The sequence below is a fragment of the Poecilia mexicana genome, unplaced genomic scaffold (assembly GCF_051168715.1).
Source record: "Poecilia mexicana isolate PSO_F unplaced genomic scaffold, ASM5116871v1 scaffold_3, whole genome shotgun sequence".
NCBI lineage: Eukaryota > Metazoa > Chordata > Actinopteri > Cyprinodontiformes > Poeciliidae > Poecilia > Poecilia mexicana.
In genome coordinates, this window is record NW_028263372.1 from 35,990,186 (window position 1) to 36,014,476 (window position 24,291).

A 24,291-nucleotide genomic window follows, 5' to 3' on the forward strand; every position below is an offset into this window, starting at 1 on the left:
GAATTCCTCACTAAGTTGATGTAAATATCCATACAGGTCAGCCTGAGTCCAGTTTGAGTGAAAGGAGGAGCGCGATCCCGCTGAGGTAAAGCAGCGGCGGTGCGCAAGGCAAAGCGCAGAGGCGCCAGCAGTGTGATTGGTCCGCGCTGTCGGGTTTAAATGCATAAACTATAAACCTATCTATTATAAACCTACCCTTTAGGAATAAATCTACTCTGCTAGTGAAATGCTAAGAGCCAAAGAGACGCTTGCAGCCCGGCTTTAAAAAACAAACAAAAGAAAAAACAATGATTTTTTTTTTTTTCCTTTCCTAGAAACGTAAACAAGCAACACTTAGCCTGGCGGCGGGGCTAGTAAAGCATGGCGGGCCGCCAGGCTTATAATACACTGGGGGAAACCCTGCACCTAAAGACATTAGCCAGGAAGTAAGTTTAGTTAAACTTTAATTTAACCCACGTTAAACTTTTGGAGTTTAAACTTCTGATAGGTTAACTGAAACATTTGAGTTAATTGAAGTCACACCTGTGGATGTATTTTAAGACCACAACTTAAACATACTGCTTCTTGTCTGACATAATGGGAAAGTCACAAGAAACCAGCCCAGATCTCAGGAGGAGAATTGTGCAATTGCTCCAGTTTGTACAATTCTTCCTTGCTGAAAGGCCCCTCAGCGAGGAAGAAGCCTCTGCTTATAAAGAAACTTAAAAATCCCGATTGCCATTTGTAGATGCACACAGGGCCAAAGATCTTCATTTTTGGAAAAATGTCCTGTGGTTCAGTGAAACTAAAGTGGAACTGTTTGGCCATAAGACTACTGTTACGCCTGGAAGAAAAATGCCACCCTAACTGTCAAATCTGAGGGTGGCAGCATCATGTTGTGGGGGTTGCAGGATTATACCATGGAATAATCCATGAAAACATGGATTATCCAGCCTAGATTAACACCAGAACATTTTGGCTTGATTTGTAGTGACAGCTGAAGCTTTTTGATTTGCTGAGTTGCTGAGAAGCTGCTGAATTGAAGTTAACCACCAACTCGATTTCCTGTTTGTTAGGTACTTTTAAATTTTGATACAATGTAATGTTTCAGTTATCAACTGTGATAGTCGTTGAATGTTACATGTGTGATTTTATTTCCTGTTCTAAAAATATATGTTCATTGTTATTTATGTTATAGATGAGTAGATAGTTAAGTGGATTAATTATATTAATTTACGTGAAATGCTACTACACGATGAAAATGCCCCCTTTTCCTGTTGCTGTCTGTGACTTTGGGCCAGAAGCTGCTGGCTTGAAGTTAACCACCAACTCGATCTCCTGTGTGTTAGAATAAACACAGTGAACCTGAATGTCTGTCATGAAGTCAACCGACTGGACCTGAGACGAACAAAGAAGGGGTACATAAACATGGGGCTCAAGTATTTTCAGCACAGAAAAATAATGTTTTCCGGGCTTGGGCGAGACTGGTCAAGCTGGGAAGGTAGGATTTCACAGCAATAGCATATTAACATGGCGTACAGGGCGCGTTGCAGTGAGGTTGGTTACAAGAAAAGTGGCCTGAATTAATACAAGTTGGATTTCTTCATGTAAACTTTACATTTTAAGATATTTTAATCTGGATGCAATAAGAGGTACAATCATTAAATATTCCTACCTGTAGTTTTGACAGAGTGGTCTTTTTTCTCTCTGTGCAGAGATGTTAGCATATTTCAGCTAGCCATACAGCTAGCTAAACATCATTTCTGCTGTCACACTAAAACACATAGAAAACTAAAGTTAACCTCACAACACCACATAAAATACAAATATTTTCCGCGAAATAAAGTCCATAGTAGTGAAGCACCTGGTAATGAAATGATGTTTGTTTCTGTCAACAAACGGGCGCAGGAACGTCACTTCTGATGAGGACCTTCCCTTCTTATCAGCAGGACCTGTTCAGGACAGCAGGTGGCGGTGTTTAGTAAAACTATCAAAGGTTCTGAAACTGTACCGAGGTTAAAAGCAGAGGAAGAACAAGTATGTATACATAAACATATATCCAATATATACTGCTCAAAAAAATAAAGGGAACATTTCACTTTAATTTTGTGTGTGGCTCCAAATCCAGGCCTCCATTGGTTAATAAATTTGATTTCCATTGATGATTTTTGTGTGATTTTGTTGTCAGCACATTCAACTTTGTACAGAACAAAGTATTCAATGAGAATATTTCATTAATTCAGATCTAGGATGTGTTATTTGAGTGTTCCCTTTATTTTTTTGAGCAGTGTATATTATTCAGTATTAATAATTATTTATTCGTGTCATTATTAATCATTATTTATGTTTGTATAGTTATATAAATATGTATTGATATTACTAAATAATTTATTAAATAAATTATGAACGGCTGTGTGCTTTGTAAAATGCTCATCATACATCAATATCAGAATATTCCATTCCTATTCTATTGTTATAGCCACTAAGCATATTTAAATATGATGAACTATGTATTAAAAACATACTTAAAAAATACAATTGTTTATACATGTAGCTTTGATCAATATTAGGGTAAATGAAACAAACAAAAACAATTCTGACTTTAATCTAAACATGTATGTCAATTATGTTATCAGTATATGAAAAGAATCATATAACTGTTTCCTCCTTGTTATAGGATGTGTAAAGCTGGACTTTATCCACACAGAAAGATTGTCCCACATTTACTGCGTATACTTGCGTTTTAAGACCAGATTTGCTTGATGGTGCATAAACCTTTTTTTGTCAGTGGTCCTGATTATAAAACTTCAGAGTCTGAGGAAACTGTTCTGAGTTGTTGACACTCAGATTCAAACACAAACAGCCACAGAGACACAAACTCGTCCTGCAGCCTGGAATGCTGCACATCTGGAGACACTCCTGCTTCTCTTAGTGGGCGGAGCCAAATGACGTGTCACAGTGACATCACTGACAGCAGATTTACATTTTTTTATACCAGCAAGATCAGAAAAACCAGGAAAAACTCAGAGCAGGTAATTCTGGGTCTAATATTAGGCCTGTTAGTCAGACAGCTGGGAAAAGATCGGAGAACAAATAATAAGAAATACACAATTTATTTACTTCTGTCCTCAGATCAGTAATTTAATGAAAACATAAATGAAAACTAAAAGATGATGATAAGGTCAGAGGTCATGATTGGTTAAACTAAACCTTTAGCACCTGAGATGAAAGTGGCTCTCAGTAAAAGTCCTCATTAAGGCCCCGAACCTTCAGGCTGACATCACTTGATGCAGAACAGCCAGATGAGCTGCATTCCTCAGCTTCACTCCTCCTCTTCCTCCTCTTCCTCCTCCTCCTCCTCCTCCTCCTCCTCCTCCTCCTCCTCCTCCTCCTCCTCCTCCTCCTCCTCCTCCTCCTCCTTCCTGGATGAAGTTTGTGTTTGAACGTTTCGGTCGCATTCATTCAGCCGTCCAGCCATCCACCACTCAACCTGAAACAAAGATTGAACAGGAAGGTGAGTGTCTGACTTCCTCTGATCAGAAGAAATAATTATTGAACTTTTTATCTGTAACTTTAAACTCTTTACATAAAACAGGCAGGTCTGTATTTATTACAATACTAAGAGAAGAATCAGATAAAACATTTATTCGTTAATGTGTTTCTTGTGTTGCTGAGTTTGTTTTCTGGACTGTAGAATTATTATTTCTATTCATTTAAATAAAATGTCATTAATTCATTTATTTCATGTAGAAAATCTGGATAAAATACATAAAAAAATAAAACATATTCTGCATTAAATTTGACATATTTTTCTAATATGCAAAAACATAGAAACTACTAAAACACTAAATTTCAAATGAAAGGAAGTAAATTTAATATATTTTTGTTTCACTGCCTACTTTTTATTTGGATAAAAGCTCAAAAACATAAAATCATGAAACATTAAAAAACAACAAAATAACTTTTTATAATTGTAAAGTTTCAGTTTTTGACCATTTAAAATCACTGAGATGACTGTTGAGGGGCAGAAAATATTTTATAAAGCAACAAAACCAGCTTTAAGTCCTTAAATGAATATAAAATAGAACCACATGTAAATAAATAGAGCAGGTTTCCATCAGTGGGTACTGGTTGTAAATAGAGCAGGTTTCCATCAGTGGGTACTGGTTGTAAATAGAGCAGGTTTCCATCAGTGGGTTTTGGTTGTAGGTGAAACTGACGTGAAGCAGAGTAAACAGGCTGGAGGTATGTGAGGCGGAGCCTCAACCTGCAGGAATGTCGGCGCGTTCTGCAGCATTCCTGCCTTCAGCAGAAACCTGCAGACATGTGACTGATGTTCACAGGGGAAACACTTCATGTTTAGAAACTACCTGCAGGCAGGAAGGCTTTATTGGCAGCAGGATTAAATAGAAATGGATCAAATGTGATCATGGAGCTCCTCTAATGATACAAATATATAAATCTGTTATCAGTCGTAGCTCCAGACTCAGGTCAGATGCTGTCAGGTGTAAAAGTCCTGGAGATCATGGCTAAAACACTGAGCTGATGCTGGTTTTCTGTTATCAGGCATATTACTGATAATGACCTATAGAGTTTCAGATTTAGGTTTATTATTTTATAGTAAAATTATTACAGTGGATCTGTGTCTGTTATTGAAGACATTTTCACATTAAATTATAAGTTTTTAGTGTTTCCTGTTGCTTTAATGTGTGTATTTATTGACCCGAGTGTTTTTGCCGTTTCTTCCTGCAGGTCGCGGTCGGGCCGGGATGGAGCTGAAGGTCTGGGTGGACGGGGTCGTCAGGGTCGTCTGCGGCCTTTCTCTCAACACTTCCTGTCAGGAAGTCGTCATCTCTCTCGCTCAGGCCGTTGGTAGGTAGCTCCTCTTCATCCCTATGAAACACTGAGTCATGGTGAACATTCACACTGAACATGCAGTTTAAGGTTTGGTCTTACTGAGCATGCTCAGCTCCAGTTTTCAGGACAGTTACATTTATTAGAAACATTTTCTGAAAGCACTGCATGCTGAAGGGAACTGATTTCAGAAAACAGTGAAAGAAGGAAAGTAGCAGAGTTTATGTACATTTATGAACCATAGCAATTAAGCTGTTTGTTTTAATTCCAATAAAATGAGACCTAAAGGTAGAAAACAGATAATAAAAGCAGGTGGACCAACGACGGAGCCCTGGGGAACTCCTGGGATAAATGCCACTGAGAATGGCAGATTTCTGTTACTTTTAGTACAAAATTGTGTTTAATGACTTTTTAAAAATTTCTTCAGCTTGCTGGTTGCTCTGTAAGCATAAAAAATGAAACTTTACTACTGACGATTGACGTTTTCCTTCTGCACACAGGCCAGACGGGTCGGTATGTTCTGATCAGGAAGTTTCGGGGCTCGGAGCACCCTCTGGTTGCTGATGACTGTCCGATGCAGCTGCTGGCTCAGATGGGTCAGCTGGCTGCAGAGGTCCAGTTCGTCCTGCGGAAAACCGGCCCCAGCCTCAGCGAAGGGCCACACAAACCCAGCAAGGAGAGCCAGCGCCCCCTACTGGTGCCCTCAGAACCAGAACCTCAGCATAAGGGCCCTCAGAAAGCCCTCTCCTTCAACCTGGGCCCCTCAACGTTTCCCAGGAGGAACAGACCCAGCAGGAACTGGTCTCCCAGTCTGGAGGAATCAGCAGAAGAGAAACATCCGTCTGATCCTGAGAAGGAGGAGATGCTGAGGCAGATCCTGCAGCAGCAGAAGATGCTGCAGGACCTGGAGGCTCAGATAGAAGCTCTGGAGAAAGACACTGAGTTATTCGAGCAGAAGGTCACGACCTCTGCTGCTCCTGATCCGATTCCGGACCTGACAGACGACCTGCAGGAGCTGGAGTACCGGCTGAAGCAGTACGAGGTGGAGCTGATGTACGGAGAAAACTGGGAGCAGGAGCTGAAGGTGGAGCTGGAGAGGGAGCAAGGTAGACGTCCACAGCCATCCTCAACTCAGAGCTGTTTGGGTTTTAATATCTGGTGTTTGAATCCTCACAGGTTTCAATCAATCAAGTTTATTTGTAAAGCACATTTCTGCAGTGAGGCAGGATTCAAATGCTTTAAATCATGAAAACACAAAAAAGTCATAAAAACATAAAGTTTGTTTCTGAGAAACAAACATTAGATTTTCCATCATCTAAATCATTGATATTTATCAAATATGCTGGTTAATGTTCCAGTTATTATGGTTCAAAATCAACTCTAAGTAGCTATTCCAGATTTGTGATGCATAGAAGCTGAATGCTGCTTCTCCATGCTTGGTTCTGGTTCTGTAGAGCAGACCAGAACCAGAAGAACTAAGAGGTCTGGAAGGTTGATACAGCAGCAGATCTTTAAAGTGTTTTTGTACTAATCTGTCTCTAAAACCATCATCCTGTCTTCTTCAGACATGCAGAGACGCCTGGAACAGATTCACTCGTCTATAGACGACCAGAGTTATGAGATCAAGGTGCTCCAGAGCCGCTCCGACCACCTGCAGCAGGACCTACAGGACCGGGCCCAGACAAGCGACCCGAGCGCCGAGGAGGAGGAGGCCCGGCTGACCGACGAGGCCCTCAGGTCGCTGACCCAGGAGCTCCACAAGCGGCTGCAGCTGGGGGAAGGTCTGGACGCGGCGCTGGCTGAGACGCAGTGGAAGCTGCAGACGGCAGAAGAAACGGTAAAGGTATACCACATCACTACCACTCTGGCTGAGGGAGAATCAGGAAACACAAACTACCCAGGATTCAGCTGCTGGAGATGCTGCGTCATGCTAAGCTAACGGATGGAGACGAGATTCAGCAGCGATGGGTGGCAGAAGGACTGAGAGGGAAAGTCTATGAGACAGCAGTAGCTGCGTTTCCACTGACCAGAGAGCTGTGCAAAATTAAATTATAAAAATAAATAATGGGAATACGCCAATTCTGAAAAAAGTTTGATAAAAAGTTTTTTTCACTAGAATTAGTTTGTTTTTCGGATGTATCAAAATCACAGGCGTCACATGACCAGCAGCCGGATGTTACTGCAGGCAGACATGATGAAGGAAGGAGCAGCAGGATGATGGTTGGTTCTGTTCCAGACGACCTGCAGCTGCTCCACCAGAGCTCTCACAGCATCACACACTCATAAAAAGTTGTGTCATTTCAACGTAGCTCTTCTGTAAAATCACAGGTCATAATTGCCCAAAACGTAGTAAGGTGTAAGGGGTTTGTCGCTGACGTCTCCTCTGATTGGCTGATAGATGATGAGCGCCAGCATCATGGATGAAAGATGAAAACATCTCTGTAACTTTTTACATCAGTTGCTATTTTTTTAATTTGAAAATAATCAATCACAGAAATGACCCACAACAAATGAAGAATTGTCAATCTGTCATTGTTCAGAATTAACCAACATCAAATCAAAGTGAGCTGAAAATTAAATAGTATTTTCTTAAAATGATCTGAAACACAAACCAAAGTGTCTTAAATTTAAATTGTAAAAACTAAACAAACATAATTCTAGATTACAAAGTGCTGACAGGCTCTCAGTCACACCTGCAGTTTTATTTGATTCTTCAGAGCAGCTGATGATCTGGTTGGACGGAGCAGTTTCCAGTCAAAAGGTCAGAGACGGATGTCTGTCCCCTCCGATGTGTCCACATGTCCTTTAAGATCAAAATGAGACAATAATGAGTCAGAACAACCTTTAAAATGTGAAACATTTAAATGCATTTAGTTGACAAACGATGACTTAGTAGTAAGAAAAGGAACAGACAAAGGGAACGGAGGTGAGACAGAGAGAGACTGAGATCAGGCAAGAAGAGAAACCTGAGAACAGGAAGAACCGGAACAGACAAAGGAGCCGGATTTACAAAGGAAGGAGATCAGGCTCAGAAAAAACCTGACTGTTCATGACAGCAACACTGAAGACACAAACACCAAACCAAAGCAGAAAAATTACAAATATTTCCATTTCTTCAGCTGCAACTGACAACAAAAACTCTTTTCTGTATATTTAACATTAACTCTAGATTTAAAAGTTGAAGTTAAAAAAACATCTGAAATCCACCTTTTAATCTTTTTGTTTAGATATTAAAAATATTTCATTGATCAAACATAATCCTTCAAACTTTTCTTGTTGTTTGAACTAAAAATCATCAGAAATATGACAGACATTTTAGATGAATGTGAAACAGATGGTGAATCAACATTGTCCCTGTTTAATCCGCTTTAATTCAACTCAAACCCGTTTTAGAAAGTCCGACTGAGGAAACGTGAATATGGAATCATATTTATCAGAGTTCAACACAGTGAACTCTGGTCTGAATACAAACCTCAGTTCGCTTAAAGTGAACTCTGGGGCGGTTTGTATGGATGTGTGAACGCCAAGCAGACAGAGATTGCTCCAAAAACAGGAAGTGCACCACAGTGCAGGGCATTCTGGGTAAATACAACCAAAACAAACCCGAGACTCCAGCGTCAGTCGGAGCCATTAGCCAAAGACAGAAGAGAAATCCAACAACCACTAAAATCTGATCCTCCATTTTTATTTGGTGAAGAAGGAAGTTGCGCTCAGTGTCTTCAGAGGTTTTTGTGTCGTTTCCTTCAGTAGTTCTTGGTGTAGCGCCCCCACAGGCGAGGAGGGGAACAGGTTCTTCAAAGGGTTTGTTTGGTTTGGCTCAGAGCAGAGAGAAAGAGAAACACAGCAGCTGGAGAGGAACTGATTTTACCGGTTTATTGGGTGGAAACACCCAGACTAACATGCTGATGTTCTGCAGCAAACTTTTATCTCCCTCAATCTGCAGATTTAAAATATCCACAGCAGCTGAGAATCAGAATAACATTCACCACTGCCACCCCACATCTCCACCCCTGGTGCATGTCTGTGTTAAGGTGTTTGATGGTGCTGGTTTGACTGCAGGCTGTTCTTCCTGATAACGTATCATCCCTCTGATGCTCTCCAGGACAGACTGCAGCTGATCGATGGGCTGAAGAAGGAGCTGAGGCAGTGTGACCTGCAGCAGTTCATCCAGCAGGCCGGTGGGAACCCGTACGCCGACCAGGCGGGCCCGCTGCCTGTCAGCCAAGTTCACCTCAGCAAGACTCGCGTCAGGAAGTAGCAGCAGCCGGAGCATCAATAGGTCAGCTAGAAACAGATCTGACTTGTTTTTACTGAGTATTTAACTCTTTTTGTCACACATTTAAAACATATCCAGTGTATCTTTATTTAATTGTTTTCAAAATGAGATGAACTACATAAATAACTCACTGTGATATGTTCTGTTTTTCTGCTGCAGGAACCAGAAGGAGAAACCTTGAAGTCCCGTTAATGTGTGTGTGAGTGTGTGTGTGAGTGTGTGAATGTTGTGTTTGTTGTAAAAACACATGAAAATAAATTAAATAGACTATTTCTTTAAGAGTTTACAGTTGTTTAGCCTGTAATGTCACTTTTTATATGTAAAAATAAAGTTTTTTTTCCATCTCTGAAATAAATTATCAGCAGTTCATCTTTGAACCACCAGAGGCCGCCAAAGCTTCATGGCACAAACGTCTCTCCTGACATAAGAATCTCCTTTTATTGCAACATGAGGCTTTTATGAAGCTTACACACTGATTCATGCTAACTGTATGTTTTTATATTAAACAGAAATGGTTTAATATGCTCAAAAGTATATAGTATATATTAAACAACAGAAAATTATATAAAACTTTTTGCTACTTCATACTCATCCCAGTGATGAAGGTTCAGGTATTTAAAGCGGTTTTATTTGATCTCAGTCATAAATTGCAGCTGCATCTCAGCAGTTCTGACCAGGGGCTGGAATAATTTTAGGATCATAATGAAAACAGTGTTTGGATTTCAGTTCAGATGAAATCATAATATCATCCTCTTAAACAGCTTTAACTTTTTTAACTGTTCTCATGTGATTTTTTTTATTGAACATTTTTGCATTTTTTTTACTAAAACTAATTTGCAATTGAGATTAGAATAATTTGAGTTCCAGGAAGTGGAAGAGGAGACTTGAAGAAGAAGTTCAGCAATGTGGTTGAACTAAATCAGAGCATATTGTGACCCAGGCTGGGCTGAGAGTTCAGACTAATGACTAAGATCAGATCCTAGATGCAGCTAGTAAATGATGCAGGTAGTAAATGATGCAGGTAGTAAATGATGCAGGTAGTAAATGATGCTGTCCATCTGAGCAGATGTTCCTCTTGTTCCCCTGGTCTCATGTAGATTTCTATTAAATTATACATGAATGTATAACTCTCTGTCTGTTACGCCTCTCAGTGAAGGAGGATTTCTCTGCTTGGTGTCTGGATTGTAACATTACATCAGGTGTTCATGCAGGGGCCTCCTGACATGCAGCACAGAGTAAAGCTGCTGTCCTCAGACGACCTTCAGGCCAGCAGACATCAGCGTCTGTGTGGGGCAGATCTAGAATCTGAGACATGATTTAGTCTGGATTTTTCAACCATACCTGAAGTCTGAGCCTGGAGCAGATCTCTCTTAGCCCATAAGGTTTGTTCTGAGGTCCGACCTTTGACCCAGTCTCTCAGCCACGTTCTGTAATCTGCAGCCCGTTGATCTAACCGCCTCCTTTCTGAATCCAATTGCGCCAAATTGGATCCGATTGGCTTGGAGAGAGAACAGATCAGTGAGCAAGGCTTTCACAACTTACTGTGTCCAAATCAGATTGTCCACTTATCCACCGACTGGATGACAGAATAAAGAAATGCTCAGTCTGTGGTTGTTAGTTTATCCTGGATCACAGCGCCATCTGCAGGTTTGTCTCTGCTCAGCAGGCCGGTGGACAGAGACAGAGAAACAGATGGAAACCAGACTCTTTCTGAGTCTGGTCTTGGTCAGACTCCCAGTAAGAACAGGTGAGATCTTCTCATCTGACAGAGAACAGGGCCCACAGCATCACAGGTCCTCCACCATACTTAGCAGTAAACATGAGGTGCTTCTTTGCCATATTCATCCATTGTTTCACCTAGAATGCTTGAAGCTGAAAACTCAAATAAAAACAGTATAAAAATAAAACAGATGTTTAGATGGTCAGTATTTCCTTGATTCCCACAGTAAATGTTTTTTTTCCCTTTATTTATGGTAAATATGTCAGTTATGGAACCTGAACAGGTGTGATATAAGCTAACATTAATGAAATCCAGCTTGTTCTCCAGTTGTTCTGAGTTATGGAGGCTTAGTCGTAAGCCAGCAGCCTAAATCGGCTCTGGGAGAGGAGAGGCGGTCGGTCCACGCAGGCGTATAAAGACGCTGCTGAGGCGAAGAAACCGCAGAAAAGAGAGACTGTGAGAAGAAAGGAGACTCCTTTGTCTCACAGCTGCTTTTCTGTGACTAACCAACAGAAACAGGTAGGTGGATTTTATACTAAATGTTTGTCGTGTGTCTCCATTTTTTATTTCAGCTGAAAGAGTGAATATATGAACTATTTAGAAGGTAAATGCTGAATATAAAGAGGGAGAAACTAAATATTCTGCAACTAAATATTGTCAAACCAACATAAGGATAGTAAAAATTAATAAAAAATATAGAAAATATATTTAAAGCTGCAGTTTTGTGTTCTTCAGTTGGAGGATTGTTTATCTATATGTACACATTACATTCACAGCTCATAAATTATAATATTTTAAGATGCACTTTACTGTTGTCTCTGTTTATCTCAGTGTTCGGTTTCCTTCTAATTAAACTTTTTGGTCTTTTTTACTATAATTTATCTAAATTAATATAAAAATATGCAATTAATAATGTAGCTTTGTCCAAATTAAGCCATTAAATGTATTTAAACTCACCTCCTATAATTACATTAACAGAGGCGTTGCTTGTAAAACAGGACAGTAAGGTCGTCTCCGGGTTGGTTGATGGTTTGAATCCAGTCTCTTTGTGATGCAGAGTCAGTAAGATGAACTCCACAGCAGCTGCTGCAGCAGCTGCAGCAGCTGGAGGCACCAAGCCGACTCCACCAGAGCTGGAGCAGAAGGAGAGCCGGCAGTTCAAGAGCAAAGCTCCCAAACGAGGACAGAAAGGGTGAGATGAACTTTGACCTCAGACAGGAAGTTCATGATCAGCAGCAGAGTGAGAAACGTTTCTGTCTCCCTGAAAACAGAGTCAACAGCCACGACCCGGTCATGGAAGGCCTGGATGGTGAGTTTACTGCAGCGTTCCCAGTGGGTTGGATGGTTTCTGTGAAACATTTAACTGGTTTCGCTGGTTTGCTGCAGACGCTGCAGTGGTTTGTCCCTGGGAGGAATACGGAGACGTGGAGCTGAGCGAACTGGCCCAGTTTGGAACCGTTTAGAGCCGAGGAAGACTTCCTGCTGTTCCCCTTCATCCTGAGGATGAGGAGCAGAAACACCACAGATCTACAAGCATAATAATAAAACATGGAGTTACAAATAAAACATAAAAGTTTCTGATCATCAGATTATTATATAATAACTCATCAGAGCCTTACCAGTTCCTGATAGTTGATGCAGCTGCTTCCAATAAAAATACATAATATTATATAATAATCTGTCTGTCTGAAGAGAGGATTATTAAAATCTGTTGAATATATTAATTATATTATGTAATAAAATAGAGAATTACCTCCACCTTCAATCTTCTCATTTATTCTGCTGTATTTCACACAAAAGCTCAAACATTTGTCCAAGTTTACAATTTTAAATAAAATGATTTTAATCATTGAGTTTTGTTTCTTTTAGGATTTTTATTACATCCAGTCACTGACCTTGAATTTTGCTGTTTGTGTTTCTTCCAAAGTACAAAAAAGGAAAAAACTATATTTTAAAAAAGACGTGATAAAGTCAGAAATTTGGGGTCTTTTTTTCAGTAAAGATAAAAAAAATTCCTGCTCCCATCCAATAAATATTTCAGGAAAGTTAAGAGAAAATAAAGAATATTTTTATAAAAGTCAAATATTCCCTCATTCTTTAAATGGAGGTTATATTTTCAGTCAGGAGTTACAAAAAGGGAGAAGGAACAAAGTATGTAAGGCAGTGGTCCCCAAACTACGGCCCGCGGGCCGGATCCGGCCCGCCTCCACATTTGGTCCGGCCCCCTGAACAATACCAGAGAGCATTATTTTCTGGACTATAAGCTGCTTATATGTGGATTTTTCTTCAACCACCAGGGGGCTCTTTAGCAGGAAGTGAATCATTGGAAGTCAAAATTGGAAATAAAAGAAGAAAGCGCCCATTAGAACAGAATTAGGTTTTATTAGGGAATTGAAATTTGAGAATGTTGTTGATCAGTTAAATGGCATTGAGGGGAAAAAGATTTTACAGTTTTTTAAAAATAATACTGGGATCAATATGAGAATTTGAAGTATAGATATTAGGATCCAGTAGATGGCAGTAGTGCAACAATAATGGATGCAAGCTGCTGTTGAAATCTAAAGAAGAAGAAGAAGAAGAAGAAGAAGAAGAAGAAAACGCCCATTTTCATTTAGCTCATGCTAGTAGCAACACGAAGGATCAGCACTTTTACTGTTACCGTTCGTAAATTACTGTAATCAGTTCAGTTAAATCTAAACTTGGCAACTTTTTATTTTTCAACTGTAATAAATGTGATATTCAGTTGACCTGTTATGACTCAAATGTTGGCTGTCCGCCCCCCTCTGCTGCTGCATCGCTGTGGAAAACCTGGAGCGGCAGAGAAATCTGCGGCTTATATGTGTATGTTTACTGTTTTAAAAAAAAAAAAAACTTTGGGGTTGTGGCTTATAGTCCAGTCTGGCTTGTAGTCTGGAAAATACAGTATTTATTTCATAAATAGTGTTATTTCCTGGATTTTTCTGCGAAGAACCCAGAGAGGGTATTTGATTGTGCTTTCTGGAAAACAAGACATTTTTACATTTAGGAACTGCTGCAATCGTCACACTTTTTCTGTTACAAACTGACTCCGGGCCCCACCAGAGAAGGGAGAAGTCATGTGGCCCTCACAGGAAAACGTTTGGGGACCCCGGATGTAAGGGTTTGGATCCAGCTCCCAGTTTTCTGATTTTATTTGACAAATAGAAATGTTGCACCAGTTCAGCAAAGATGAGCTGCAGCCGCCTGAAGGTAAAGTTTGATCAGAGCAGATTTTAAAGCTAATCCCAGAGAAACTGTGATGGATTAACTGAGATTCAACCAGACTCAGTCCTGATGAAAAGCATCTCAGATGACTGGAGTTCATCAGACAGAAACCATCATGTCTGCTGTTTATGATGCATTTTTAACTGTGTGAACAGACACACTGTAGTGATGTTGTCTAAAACAAGCACATTTCTCCTTAATCTCTCCCAACAGAATCACTATGTTCTCTGTTTTTCTGACTGAACATAGCATGTTAGCTTCCTCAGGCTTTCCTCTCTACCGGTTATTGATTATTGGTCAAACCTTAAAGAATAAATAAACCCCAAACAACTTGTTTTGCAGATAAACTCTATAAATTGTTCCTTAAGTTGCTATTTTCATGTTTCTGTACAAACTGAGACATTTTTATGTAAATGTGTTTAATATTTGGCCTAAAACCATCTCAGTGCTGCCCCCTGTGGGTTGACAGGTGGCAACTGCAGTTCATTTCTCCTGTTCCAGCCCAGCTGGGTTGGTGTCGACATATCAGCCCCACATTTGGGTTTAAAACCATCTGACTATAGCAGGATAAACAGCTGTGCATTGTGTAAATATGATCCCTTACTCATTTCCAATATAATTCACCACTTCGTACTAAAGAACCATGTCTGTGTCATTCAGCTCATCTTTTTACATCCTATGGTGATCTAACCAGGAGATCCTTGGTAATGTTGCCAATTTTTGCAAATATTTCTAAATCAATTTAGTTGCTGTTTTAGTTTAACAACAGTTGTTTCTGAGATGCTGAGTTTTCAAAATTATTTTCTAATTTAAAGTCAAAAATACTTTAAAGATTTAGTGCTGTTCATTTTATCATTTAATCATATGAGAGACATGGCATCACTCTGTGTGATGCTGCTTCTAAGCACCAGTAGAGCTGAACAGGTGATTTAGCACAGGTGTCGGAAAGAGGATTCGGTAACATTTGAAACAACGTATGAAGATGTAACACACACACACACCCCCACACACACACACACCCCCACACACACACACACACACACACACACACACACACGTGTATCTGCAGATGCTGTTGAAAGGTTGAGGCTGATTCACCCACCTGCAGATTTGGACATGATCCTTGTTATGCAACGTTTATTATCTGACTCATCCTGTTATGAGACGAGCCGTTCAACCACGACTCTGTCAGCCGCGCTTCATTTTAATCAATTAAAGTGGAGAACAACTGCAAGGTAAAACGCTGGAACATAAATACCTCCAAGTAGAAACTAAATCAGAATGACTTTCACAGGACAGAAAACCATGAAAACACTCAGTTTAAGGAGAACAGAGACGGAGTCAGAGTACCTGGAGAGAACCCCAGTGACCCCAGTGACCCCAGTGACCCCAGTGACCACTTCATGCAGAAAGACCCCAGACTGGGCAGCAGTGTTCCCGACTGGCCACCATGTTTCCCATGAAAGAAAAAAAATCCTAATTTGATTTGTCTTTGAGTCTCTGCATTTCATAAACAAAGAGTCCCAACAAGCTGCTGTGGGTATTTTGAATTAATGAGGCTTAGTCATAAGACGTAATCGGCCTGAGCGCTGAGGGAAGCTGATCCCTGCAGGGTATAAAAGCAGAGAGAAGGACGAGGAGAACCGAGACAGCAGGAAGAAAGAAAACTCCTTCTTTGTCTTGCAGCTGCTTCTTATCTGGTCTGCAGAGAGAAACATCTCTAACATCTGGAGAGCAAGTAAGTCCATTCAATATTATTAATCAGATTTATGTTTACTTACATTCTCTGTGCTTTCAGATTATACAGCAGGATTTAACCAACTTCTTCTAATGTGCCACAGATTCCTGTTTACTTATGAAATGTTTTGTTTTTCTGATGCACAGTGGAGAACATGAATGCATCATCTGAGGTCCGTAAGCCGAGTCCAGCTGAGCTCAAGCAGAAGGACAGCAGACAGTTTAAGAGCAAAGCTCCCAAACCGGGACAGAAAGGGTGAGGAGCGTCTTCCCAACGCAGCTTCAGGGTTTTCTTCTCTTTCTAATTCAGTTTTTACTTCTGTTCCAGCTTTGACAGCGCTCTGCCGGGGATGGAGGGGCTGGACGGTGAGTCTGAGGGTCAAACTCAGCCTGGACCCTGGTGGTGTTGAGCTGTTCCCTCATGCCTGCTCTGTTTCCCTGCAGACGCCGCCGTGATCTGCCCCTGGGAGGAGTTTGGTGACGTAGAGCTGAGTGATCTGGCTCAGTTTGGAACCGCCTAGGTCCCAGCTGGAAAAGCATCCAGGAGTCGTTTTGTCTGGAGCAGAGGAACGGGCTCTAGGCTGCAGGAGTCGTTTCACTGACCGGCTGCAGCAGTTGAGCCATTGTTTGTTTGTTTGTTTGTTTTTTATTCATTTTTATTTATTTTTCAGCCAAACTGCACGTTCAGAAACCCATCTCACTCAATCATGTGATCATGAAATCAGATTTTAATCAATGATGTAAAATTTTACCAGATTGTGTTGAAATTACTTTATTTTACTTTGAAATCCAATCCTCAGCCATGTTACCGCGTTATAATAATGATGGGTCCAAAACTGTCTGTGTAAACATGCAAATTTGTACAATAAATCAGTTTTTTCAGTCTGCTGAGTTTGTTCATCTGGTCTCAATGAGTCTGTCTGATGTCAGGGTTAAAATGAAGCCGGTCGGTTCTCTGCTCATGAATACTTTACTTCTCAGGGTTTTGGGTTTTTTGGTTCTTCATCCCAGGTGAATGTTACTGTGTTTGGATCTCTGCTCCCTCCTTCACATCGGATCCAATAGTTCCTGAACATCTGCAGCTTCTGGATGCAACACGTTTGAAAACGTTTCAGGTTTAACCACCGAGGAAGTTAAACAGTGTTAAAATGACTCTTTAAAATATTCATGACTTCAGTGAATCTCTATGAGGATCTGAAAATAACAGTAAATATCCAAACAGAGCAGATCTATTGAGAATGAAATCTGATAAATGTGGATATTTAGCAGTTTGTCTGTAACTGATGACAGAAATCACAGGCCGTCTATCGGACCGGCCCAGCAGAACCTCTGCCACATTAAGAGGTCCGGCTCCAGACTCAGAGCGGTTCAGAACCGCAGGGCGAATCATTTTTAACCAAAGGAACAGTTCTTCCTCTCCAGACGTTAAACATGAAGACGCTGCTCTCATTGCAAGGCATCATGGGAGCTTTCTGCAGTTCTGGGTCACCCAGCCGGACGTGTTGACGTCCAGATTGAGGAGGTCCATGAGCCACTGGTCCTTTTGGGCTCCTTCCATGAACTCACTCAGGGTTATCTCACCTGAGGGCACAAAGACCAAAACCACTGTCAGTACGATGCTCATTTTTACAGAAGAACGAGTCGCAACAAGCTGGTTTTAACCAGAGAAAATCTAATAATTATGTGTTCCTGGAAGCTCTCTGGGGATCAAACACAGCCTGCAGCATCGTTTTAATAATCCTGGTACATAAAAAACATCATCAAGATATTTTGTCTCATTTATAGATTCATTACACATGGAGGGAAATATTTATAGTCTTTATTTCTTACTATTTAGATGATTCTGGATCACAGAGAATGAAAACCTTATATTTTGTGTGTCAGAAAAGTAGAATATTATGGAAAAGGTTACAGCATATTGATAGAAAGTTGAGTGGAAGGAAAAAGTGCACCAACAACAGATAACTGGAGCCTTGAGAAGTTTGTCAAGCAAAATCCCTTCAGGAATCTGGGAATTTCACAACGAGCAACTGAGGCTGGAGTCAGAAAATAAAATCATGCAAAAGGAGCCCAGACCAAGTAGAGAAAGTTTATAGGAATAAACATTCAGAAGTCTGAAATTTCTGCTTAAATATGATTTTTATTGATTTGATGTAATATTCAAATTTTCAGAGACTCTGAATTTTGGGTTTTAATTCTCTCTAAGCCAGAATCATCAACATTACAAACAACAAAGGCTTGAAAATTTCCATCTGTCTATGAATCTACACAACCCATGAGTTAGCTTTTCTAAACTAATTAGTAAAAAATGTTTAATTTTTTCATGATGCTCTAATTTTTGGAGCTGTGCCTGAATTTGTTCTCCTACCATCGTTGTTGTCATCAACGAGATCAAAGATCCGATCACAGATTTGGGACGGAGTCAGTCCGACTTCGCTCTTCTGGAGTTTGATTTTATGAAGAATCTGTCAGAAAAATGTCAGAATGCAGGAATTTTAACTCAATTTTAACAGAAGCAAAACTGAAACATCTGAGCATCTAAAGTGAATGCAGGATAAGTTCTAAAACTGTAATAATATAAGCAAGTAAATATAATGAGTAAAATCTGCTTCAAATAAATGAGGACTGAATGGAGACAGAGGATTCACTGCTCCTGGGGAAAAGCTAAAAGAGAAGAAAAACATCTAAAAACCGTCCAGTTCGCTTCGTCCAGAGTTAAAGCTTCTTCGGGTCCGGATGAAGCGACTCCTTCCTGGACTCTGCTGAAGTTTTACCCAACCGCCAACGTTTATCCACGACAAATGGAACCCGCCAATTCAACAACATGAAGCTTACTGAATATTTCTTCATGAACTCAGAAACCAGCCTGTCAATCCCCAGGAGCAGAGTTGAAGTTTCCCTTCATAACCCAGATTAGGTGGTCTGCACACCCTGACCCAGCCCCGCCATGCCCAGGACACCTGAGCCGTTTAACCACCTGATCTCCAGGTTAAAGGTGTTTAACTGCTCAACTCTTTTTCTGTCAATGGAGCCACTTGACATGACCTTAGCCTCCTGCCCTAATCCCAGATTACAGGGGCTCTAAAGTCCACCTTTAGGAGATTCCTGCTATAGAAAACCTTGTTAATATTTCACAGATTGACTCGTTACCGTTGTATCTCTGCTCCCACCAGACGTTTCTGTCAATAACTTTTGGATAAAACAGGTTTTCCTCACCCTTATGAGCCGCTTCACCTCGTTCCTGTCCAGCTTTCCGTTCCCATCCCGGTCGTACATCTTGAAGGACCATTTGAGACGATCTTCCAGATTTCCTCTTAAGATCAAGTTAAGGGCGGCGACGTACTCAATGAAGTCCAGCGTGTTGTCCTGTGGATAAACCAGGCAGAGTTACACAAACCGCACCATGAACCTGATTCCTGGCAGGCAGAGCTAACAATCCTTCACCTGGTTGGTGTCGAAGGAGCGGAAGATCGTCTCTAGGAAGAGGGAATCCTCCGGCGAGCTGCTCTGAACGCCGAAGATCTTCTTGAACTCGTGTAGATGCAGGGCGCCGCTGGGACATTCCCTCAGAAAAATGAGGCACATCTCCTGAATCCGAGCCACATCCCCCTCATCGTTGCTGCTTTTCTCTTGTTTCATAGCTGCATGCTACTTCGGTCAAAGCGAAGAGTTTACAACAATCAGGAGGTTCTGGCCGTCTGTCCGCTCCAACTGACTCACTCAGGTCATGTAAAGATTTGGCACCACGGCCAGTTTCTCCTGGAGGCACTAAGCTCATTACCCTGTTAAACTCTTGCATAAAATCTAACCTCTTGAAATAAATCTACTGGTACCTCGTTTGACTCGCATATTTAGCAAAAAGTGATTTTTCATCATGAGGTTTGAAACTAATTGTCCATTTTTGACCTAATGCATGTTTACCTCATAAATGTCTCACCAACATTTGAGCCTCACTTCTCAGACTTTTCATCACTTTCACACTGATTGAGGTTTCAGCAACCAGCGTCTTTCTTTGTCTGGAGATAACACGGAGTGAATCTTTGAAATAATTTGTTTGTTATTCACTTTTTCTGTTTTGCTATGAATCTTCCGTAAGCCGACGCCGGTCTTTGCCTGGATTCTCCTGTAAAAGATTTTTTTTTATCTTGATGGGATTTTCCTGGTGAAATAAAGGTTAATAAATAATAAAATGTTTTCCACCAGTCAGTTTTTGATGGGGTAGAAATCAGTCTGCTGCCCTCTGCTGACGTTTTTCTGTAATGCTGAGGAAATTACATGGGTCAAAATAGTCAAGTCAAATGTACTTCCAGGCCACAAATACATGAATAAAATAAATATTATTATTCTGTGTTGTTATGATACTCAGCTTGGAATATTTTATTCCATTGACTGTGAAACAGGAAGTGATGAAACTGTGTAAATGCTTTGAAAAGCTGAAGTCTTGGTGCTCACAGCTGATTTAATCACTTTTAATTAAAAATATTTAAATGTGTTTATTGTAGATTTAGGGTAAAATGTTAAAAGCTTTTATATCCTGTAGTTTACTCTGACAACCTTCTGCAAAATGAACATTGACTTTGGAAAAAGTACCGAAGGTTTTATAAAATATGGTACAAATCACTTGGTTATTAAAATCACCTCAGTTCCTGTTGCATCATTTAATTAATTAAAAACATGTTTTTCTCTCTCCTTCTCATCTCAACATTAAGACGAAGCAGCTTCGTAACATTAAGGCTCTTCTGATTTCTTACCAACTTCCAGGCTGGAACATTTCTGTGCCTCTTTTATCTAACCAGGCTGTCAGTCTGAGGATGAGAACGTGAATAAAACTTTAAATTACAGATTCATGTTATGCTTCAGCTAAAATGAACAAATGAATGTTGATTCCTGCTGTGAGGATGAGGGACTTTGACTGGACCAGGGAACCAGAATAGGACTCAGAGTTAACCGGATCAGCAGGTTAAAGATACCTACAGGTTACCTACAGGTTACCTTTAACCTGCTGGGACGTCCCAGGACACATCTCAAGTTTTTATTACAACCTGCCTGATATTCCAACCGATCCTCAAAACAGAGGAAGCTTTTAAAATGAGAATTCATTAAAAAGACACTGATGGGTTTTCTCACCACCTGACATTCAATCAGACCAAACCTTTTCAGTTTTACTTCAGTTTTGGACCAAAAACTATTAGAAAAACTGGGAGATTTTCAATAAAAATCTTAAAAAGTGTTTTTAATATTCAGATTTTACATGAGAAAATCGTAGATGATGAAACTTCTGAAAGGAAACCCAAAATATTTGACCAAAGTTGCTCCAACAAATACCCTGGAAATGATTACACATCTGTTAATTTAGATAAAAACACTAAGAGCTACGTTTAGTCTTTTCTCTCTGCTTTAATTGATTGTGGGATTTGATTATTGATTATAAAATCAGACTGGAAAACAACTGAGGCCATCTGGTGGTTGGAACTGGGAAGTGCGGGAAGGATGAAAAAGAAAACATCTCAACTGGAGATAAAAACACCTGATCACGTCTCTGTGTGTTTTAGAAACATGATGGGATATTTTAAGCTTCTCAGTCAGTTAAACTAATATCGATTTACAATTCAGCAATCAAACAACAAAGATGTGAAACTCAGGTCTGATTCTGCAGCCTCTACCTTTAGAGGCTGATTAGATCTGTGCAGCTCCAGTCACACACTGTTTTCTGTTCTCCTGCCAGGTCAGGCCAGGTAAACCGCCTCCTCATCGGATCAACACATCGCCAAACACTCGCTTACGCTCTGATGGATTCAGCCTTTAAGCTCTGCTCCTCTCCGCAGTCAAACACTCTGCAGATTAGCTTCCCAACTTTATTTCACTTCATGGTGGAGAAGGAATAGTTAGGGAATATTCCAGAAGTCTTTCCTTAGAGGTTGGGATTTGTTTGGGATGTAAGTGGATCTGATCAGCAGATGTTCCTGAAGGAAGCTGTTCTGGAAAGGTCCGAGCAGCCCGATGGGTTCCTGATGGCCACGCTGTGATGTTCCTGCTCCATAACTCGCTGCCTCCTGCTGCCTCCTGCCTGAAGCGATGGGTCAGGTCCAGGCCACCACAGACACAGAAGTGACTCTGCAGAACATTCAGGAACTGTACCGGAAATTCACCGATGAATGTCCGAGTGGAAACCTGCACCTGCATGAATTCAAGAAAATCTTTGGCGTCAGCAGCAAATCATCAGAGGAGGAGGTGGCTTTCATTGAACTTGTCTTTAAATCCTTTGATACCAATAAGGTAACGTGTGTTTCGGTGTGGTAAACGGGTTCGGATTCAGTAATCCACAGAGTATCTCTCCTGGTTCTGTTTAGGACGGTAAGTTGGACTTCATGGAGTATGTGGCAGCCGTGAACCTCGTTCTTCGTGGAAAACTCATCGACAAACTGAAGTGGTCTTTTAAAATTTACGACAACGATGGGAACGGCTGCCTGACCAATCAGGAAGTGAGGCGTATTATCAAAGTGAGTTTTAGAAACTCTGCTTGTTTCAGGAAAAGCTTTTAGAGTTTAACATGAAGCTGGTTGAGCTTAAACTACTGTGAACTCTGGAGTATTTTAAGCAGCAGAGAAGCTGTTTACTCCAGATAATCCTCCTCACTTTACAACCTGCAGGCTGGGAAACATGGTAGTAAAGACAAATGTCTCTTATAAATGTATGAAAATATGGTTTTGAAGTTAAATAACGTCTGGGTTTTTATTTGTTGTTTGACTTCAGAGCTGCTGGCGTTTTGCTGTTTTGGAGACAAATTGTTGCAAAACCGCCATCTAAACATCTCAAACTATGACCAGAAAAAAAAAAGTTAGTTATGCAACTTTTGGCAGAAACCCAATTAGAAAAATTGGCAGAGATGCAGGGACCATCTTTGCATCTCCATCACCTTTTAGAGAAATTATAAAAATAAATTAATTTATAGAAATGAACATTTTCACAATTTTCATCCAAAACCATGGAAATGTTTGCTCAAATATTGACATAACCATGTTTCTTTTTCTCCAGATCATCACCAAAATCAAATGGCATAATGATTCGAACGCAGAAACTGTCGACTACATCTGTGACAGGATATTTGAGCTGACGGACAAAAACAAAGACAGTAAGTGAAAAGCTGGAGGAAGACGATCCGTTTTAAATGAACAGTATCGTTTCCGTTCAGTGTGACCTCTTGAACTTTGTGTTGTGTCTGTAGGTCAGATATCTTTGGAGGAGTTTATTGAGGGAGCAGAAAAGGATCCGTGGCTCATGGAGCAGCTCAGACTGGACTTGGCGCCTAAAACCTGGTTCATTAAGAACCAGGAGAAGAAGACCTGAGTCCTCCAGACTGTGGGGATGTTCAGCCTGACCATCATGAAGAACATTTCAGCAACATACACACTGGATTAAACCTCAACGGCCAGCCTTAATGTTCAGGTTCCGGTTTTATGGAAAAAGGTTTTTCACCCGGCATTCCAGCAGGTTGGAGCGTCCTGATAGAGGACCTCCAGCTGTTACTCTGTTCAGTAGGAAAGTTGATTCTGTCTGCTGAACCGCTGCAGAGCTGGCCAAACGTTTTGGATCGACCCATTTTCATTTTTCAAGCAGAAGCCTTTTGATCTCGGTCTCATTTGAAGCTTATTCCTCCCACTGCTTGAACTTTTGCTTCAACTTTTGGAAATCTCCAAGTTTGGATAAATCTAGCAATCTGTAACTGACAACTACAGGCTTAAAAATGCCTTTTTACACTGTTGTGGCCTCACATTTTAAAAAGTAAAACCTTCCTCCATCATGGAAGGTTGATGTTTTTATTGTACGACTTTCTGAACCACATTTTGTCTCTTTTGCTGAGCGTCTGTTGTCAGACGACCCATATGAACACCAGGAGTCTGTAGAAACTACAAGCCCTTAAGTCAGGCAGCTCAACTTTATTTTATTTAAGGATATTTTGGTTTTATTCACTTTCAGATGCACACATATTTTTCTGCAAACACATAAATGGACATTACAAACTGGACTCTGAAAACACCTTGATATTTTTTCTGATTTCATTTGTCGTCACGTTAAAAGGAAATATGACTAGAAAATAACTGTAGCTATACTTTAGATGGTTTTCACTTTGGTCTGAAACTGTTTTTCACTCTGTGCCTGATTTAAACAAATTATCACAACATGTTTTTCTACCTGAAATGTTTCAAAGCTTCATTTAGAAAAATCTATGATAAAACTGGGTTGATGATGAGTAGATGGTGCAATTTTAGCTGCTCAAACTCTTCATTAGACTTTTACTGAAAAATAAATGAAACCTTTGGAAAAATGACCAGTTTGATTCTCTTTACGCTCGACTTTCTCATCATTTATGATTTTAATGTTTTTCCCCCCAGATTCCCATCAGAGTAACAGGTTGGTGTGTTAGTTTCTGTGTTCACAGGAATCAGACTGCAGATCCAAACGATCCTCCAGTCGCTTCATG

The 24,291-nt window shown here is 40.4% G+C and overlaps 5 protein-coding genes across 6 annotated transcripts; 4 read left to right on the forward strand and 1 right to left on the reverse strand.

Moving 5' to 3' along the window:
• The first annotated feature begins 3,402 nt into the window (after nucleotides 1-3,402).
• On the forward strand, nucleotides 3,403-9,464 carry LOC106925400 (ras association domain-containing protein 7-like). 2 transcript variants are annotated; one of them, XM_014999716.2, is made up of 6 exons: nucleotides 3,403-3,493; nucleotides 4,732-4,851; nucleotides 5,334-5,939; nucleotides 6,399-6,676; nucleotides 8,936-9,112; nucleotides 9,269-9,464. In XM_014999716.2, the coding sequence occupies exons 1-5, from the start codon at nucleotides 3,406-3,408 to the stop codon at nucleotides 9,089-9,091; spliced, it is 1,248 nt and encodes a 415-aa protein (XP_014855202.2). In that variant the 5' UTR covers nucleotides 3,403-3,405; the 3' UTR covers nucleotides 9,092-9,112; nucleotides 9,269-9,464. The 2 variants fall into 2 exon arrangements, with proteins under 2 accessions (XP_014855202.2, XP_014855203.2); XM_014999717.2 differs by having other exon boundaries at nucleotides 6,399-6,670.
• A 2,432-nt stretch (nucleotides 9,465-11,896) lies between these two features.
• Nucleotides 11,897-12,588, forward strand: LOC106925398 (retinal cone rhodopsin-sensitive cGMP 3',5'-cyclic phosphodiesterase subunit gamma-like). The gene is made up of 3 exons (XM_014999712.2): nucleotides 11,897-12,021; nucleotides 12,101-12,138; nucleotides 12,216-12,588. The coding sequence occupies exons 1-3, from the start codon at nucleotides 11,897-11,899 to the stop codon at nucleotides 12,290-12,292; spliced, it is 240 nt and encodes a 79-aa protein (XP_014855198.1). The 3' UTR covers nucleotides 12,293-12,588.
• Nucleotides 12,589-15,738: 3,150 nt separating this feature from the next.
• On the forward strand, nucleotides 15,739-16,694 carry LOC106925399 (retinal cone rhodopsin-sensitive cGMP 3',5'-cyclic phosphodiesterase subunit gamma-like). The gene is made up of 4 exons (XM_014999714.2): nucleotides 15,739-15,810; nucleotides 15,957-16,065; nucleotides 16,138-16,175; nucleotides 16,254-16,694. Coding segments are annotated over exons 1-4 (225 nt in total). The 5' UTR covers nucleotides 15,739-15,809; the 3' UTR covers nucleotides 16,331-16,694.
• Nucleotides 16,566-19,452, reverse strand: LOC106925397 (guanylyl cyclase-activating protein 2-like). Its single transcript, XM_014999711.2, has 4 exons — nucleotides 19,254-19,452; nucleotides 19,026-19,175; nucleotides 18,178-18,274; nucleotides 16,566-17,390 (listed from the first exon to the last, which is right to left on the reverse strand). The coding sequence occupies exons 1-4, from the start codon at nucleotides 19,446-19,448 to the stop codon at nucleotides 17,269-17,271; spliced, it is 564 nt and encodes a 187-aa protein (XP_014855197.1). The 5' UTR covers nucleotides 19,449-19,452; the 3' UTR covers nucleotides 16,566-17,268.
• Nucleotides 19,453-21,165: 1,713 nt separating this feature from the next.
• Nucleotides 21,166-23,255, forward strand: LOC106925396 (guanylyl cyclase-activating protein 2-like). Its single transcript, XM_014999710.2, has 4 exons — nucleotides 21,166-22,085; nucleotides 22,160-22,309; nucleotides 22,845-22,941; nucleotides 23,035-23,255. The coding sequence occupies exons 1-4, from the start codon at nucleotides 21,885-21,887 to the stop codon at nucleotides 23,154-23,156; spliced, it is 570 nt and encodes a 189-aa protein (XP_014855196.1). The 5' UTR covers nucleotides 21,166-21,884; the 3' UTR covers nucleotides 23,157-23,255.
• Nucleotides 23,256-24,291: the final 1,036 nt, after the last annotated feature.